This window comes from Propithecus coquereli, unplaced genomic scaffold (genome assembly GCF_000956105.1).
Source record: "Propithecus coquereli isolate 6110/MARCELLA unplaced genomic scaffold, Pcoq_1.0 Scaffold24, whole genome shotgun sequence".
In the NCBI taxonomy this organism is placed as follows: domain Eukaryota; kingdom Metazoa; phylum Chordata; class Mammalia; order Primates; family Indriidae; genus Propithecus; species Propithecus coquereli.
The window spans coordinates 7,551,411-7,555,274 of record NW_012147952.1 but is presented as its reverse complement, the minus strand read 5'-3'; the positions used below and the strand labels follow the sequence as shown (position 1 = coordinate 7,555,274).

Below are 3,864 nucleotides of genomic sequence, written 5' to 3'. Positions count from 1 at the left end.
TGCCTGTAGTCCCAGCTACTCGGGAGGCTGAGACAGTAGGATTGCTTGAGCCCAGGAATTTGAGGTTGCCGTGAGCTAGGACACCACGGCACTCGTCCCAGGCAAGAGAGTGAGACTCTGTCTCAAAAAAAAAAAAGAAAGAATAACTAATTAGAACATACTCTGCTGCCTTGGAATAATATTCATGATGTACTACTATTAAGTGAAAAAGAAATAAAACCATAATGCGTATAATATGACCTCATTTTTGTTTTTAAAATTTTATGAGAATGAAGAAAGGTTTTAGAGCACACCTACCAAGCTGCTAACACTGATAATCACAGATATACAAATTGTGAGATGCCATCTTTCATTTCTCACAGTTGCAGTGTTTTTTTTCTTTTAATAATACTAAGGGAGGACTTACTGTGCAGGTGGGAAATATAAATTAATACAAAAAATGCCTATAAAGTTGATTTTTGGCAATAGATTTAGTCCCAAAATTACAGTGGCTTAAATGAGTTGGAAATGTATTTCTTGCTCACATAAAACCCTTAGTTAGGTCCAGGCCTGGTACGGTGCCCTCAATGTTAAGAACTGAAGCTCTTTTATTTTTCTGATCCTCCTGGTTTTGACCTTATGCCTTAAGATATCAGCATCCTCATTTAAGGCTGCAGGATGGAGGATCAGCCAAAGAAGAAGGTGCAGAAGGGCACATATACTCTTCTGAGGAAGTTTCTTTGATGTTGCTATGTGACATTGTGCTACATATCCCATTGACCAAAACTTAGTTACATGACACCCAGTAAGGAAAATTTTATTTTTTGTGGAAGAAGGGAAGAACAGGTGTTAGTTGACAACCAGCTTTCCCTTCCACTGCATTATTTATCAAAATATTAAAAATGTTTATGTTCTTTGATTTGGAATTTATCTCATAGAGCTATCATATTGTGGATAAAGCTTTATAAAATGCAACAAATGGTAATTTTTAACAACATGGATTTGAGTAGGTAGAAATTTTTATGTTAAATGAAAGAAATAAGGTACGTTAAATTCTTAACACTGGATTAGTCAATTAGTCACGTAGTTGAACATTATTTCCTTTTTTCTACCTTTACATGTTTTCCAACATTTTTACAAAATTATGAAATCCTTAAGTAATTCTTTTAGAGATGATCTTTGTGGACATAATCTGTGTCCTTGTATGTGAAAATTTCTCTTATTCACTTAGAAGTAAGTGTATAAGTTCAAAGCTATTTTCTGTCAACGATTTAAAGATAGTGTTCCTTTTCTTACTGTATAATAAGTCTGATAACAGTCTCATTGTTTCTTTGAAGGCAGTCTATAGTGTTTTCCTTTTATTTTTTATATTCTCAAGTTTCACTGAGATGCTATGTCCAGATGTAGGTTTTATTTCTTTTACTTGGCTCTGAAAGCTGCTTTTTCAGATTGGCTTTTGTTTTAAGCTTTGAGTAATGGTTAGCCTCTATTTCGTCTTCCAGCTCACTAATATACATTTTAATTTATGTGGTCAATCTGCTGTTATTTTTTTCCTCCAGATTTAATAGTTATTTTTTATTTCAAGGATCTCTCATTGATTCTTTTCATAATTGTCTGTTTTTTCCTAAGACAAGAGCCTATACTTATATTTCATAGACATGATTCTTTTATCCACTTTTGAGATTAATTTATTAAATTTTTCTTTTAGGTTTAAATTCTTATGTTTGTTGAGTTTAGCTCCATTACCATGTTGGACTTTGTCAGTTTTTGGATGCCTATCGGTTGTGTTCTCATCTGCTGAAGACTTCTCACATTTATCTCCAGAAGAAGAAAGATAGCCAGCCACGTGATGTCCTAGCCTCACAGTGGCAGTGTAACTTTATGATTTTGGTTTCCAGTTTGCCTCTCTGCCTGTTACATATGCTTCACAGCCTGTTCCCTCTTTCTTATATCATTTCTGTAGTTTCGATGTAGGTCCAGAAGAATTTAATGTTTGACTTAGTCTCTTACTATGAATCCTTAAGTCTGTATTACTTAATTGGAAAAAAAGTGTTTTTATAACTAATCAGCAAGTGAATTTCAACATATAATCTTGTAATTTAATTTGAGGTAACGCTAAAATATTTGAGTTGGTACTGCAAACTAGTTCATTTAAGCAATATATGAAGTATGAATGAATTTTTTATAATTAAAAAAATTTTAACTTTTAAGCTAAAAATCCTGCTCTTTAAGCATACTGTGAATACATTTAATTTTAATTTACTTTTTTCCAGAATCATGCTCATGAGCATTTCCTGGATCTTGGAGAATCCAAAAAGCAACAGACAAATCAACACAATTATCGAACGAGATCTGCACTAGAAGAGACTCCTAGACCCTTGGAAGAGACTGAAAATGGCACGAGTTCTTCAGATGTAAGATACTAGCACATTCATGAATCAGTTTTCATTTTTACTTTTTTTTTGATAAGACTTTCATTCTTTGCATTCATTGTGTAGCTCAAATATGGCATTTTTAGATCTTATAATACTGATAGCTTTCATTTACTAAAGATCTAGACATGGCACACATATTCGTAATTTCAAATCTGCAAAACAAATTCATATGAAATAATCTCATACATAAGGGTTCTGAGGCTCAAAGATATTTAGATTACACAGTCAGCTAACAACTAAGTGGTAGAGCAGGGATTAAATGCGGGTTCCTTTTATTTTAAAGACAAGCTTTTAAATGGTACTGAATCTCTAGCATAGTGTAACCATTAGTGTAACTAATCGATAGGTATTTGACAATTTTGGTTTTAACATCTGTACCAGTTTATAGCTTTCTCAGTGTAACTTTTTAATATTCCTCATGCATAATTATTTCCATAAATATTATTGTCCTTACTGAATTACGCATTCCTTCAGCAAAGGCAATCAATTTGCAATCATAAACCATTCTTATTCAGCACTTTTAACCATCTCCTTTCCTTTGTTCTCCAACCTCCATTACCTCCCTTCCCCACATTTGGGTCAGAGATGCAGTCATTTTAGACACTGACTGCTATACACTTTTGAAGCCACATTGTGCTTTGCAATGTTAGACATATGAGAATTCTCTTGAGTATATTTTCTGTGAACAGGGCAATATTAACTCAGACAGGTTATTCTAATGACAATAAGTTAGTCTCCAATGGCTTTAAGTCCTAGTATGGCCAGTTCAAACTAATGTATTCATTCTGGCAAAAAGACAAAATACAATGATTACTTAAACCTGACACGTGACAATTTGGATAGACAGACAAAACATAAAATACATGTGGACTAATTATTTGCCTCATGAGATGTTTGTTTATTTTTGAAAGATTTATAGAATGATTCTTTTAAATATTAAGTTTCTATAAAATATTTAAAATATTCAGTTTATTAGAAACTTGTGTATTTCCAAGAATATGTCTGTTATCTAAAGAAAAATTTTACTAAATCCTCAAGGCTCTTCAGAACTAATTTGTTTATGCTTTTAACATATTTTTAGAGAATGTTAATTCTAGAATAAATTTCTAGAGGATAAATTTCTAGGGAACGGTGTATCACCTTGGGCACAATATACTTAATGGAAAGAATTCTGGATTTTTTGGCTCAAATATTTTGTACTTACGTATTTTGTATTTAGAATGTAGAGGTAGTTCTATTTCTTATCTCTCCTTTTAAGGAAGTAACATACAAAATGTGGAAATAATCGTATCATTTGATTTGATTTTTTTTTCATTTATATTGAGCAGTGATTAAATTGCCTAAATAAAATATACTATTGGGTTTTGATCTTTTCATATTTGCTTAGTTTTCAAAATTCTGTGGATTAGACATACAATTCACATTCTTCATTAAGACATCAAAATGAAAA

The 3,864-nt window shown here is 32.1% G+C and overlaps 1 protein-coding gene across 1 annotated transcript in view; it reads left to right on the top strand.

The window, feature by feature from the left end:
- PHIP (pleckstrin homology domain interacting protein) overlaps positions 1-3,864 on the top strand; it is a 112,729-nt gene that overhangs the window by 61,393 nt on the left and 47,472 nt on the right. The window contains exon 15 of the mRNA XM_012646080.1: positions 2,253-2,393. Coding sequence (XP_012501534.1) covers positions 2,253-2,393 — 141 coding nt within the window. The remainder of the gene's footprint in view (positions 1-2,252; positions 2,394-3,864) is intronic.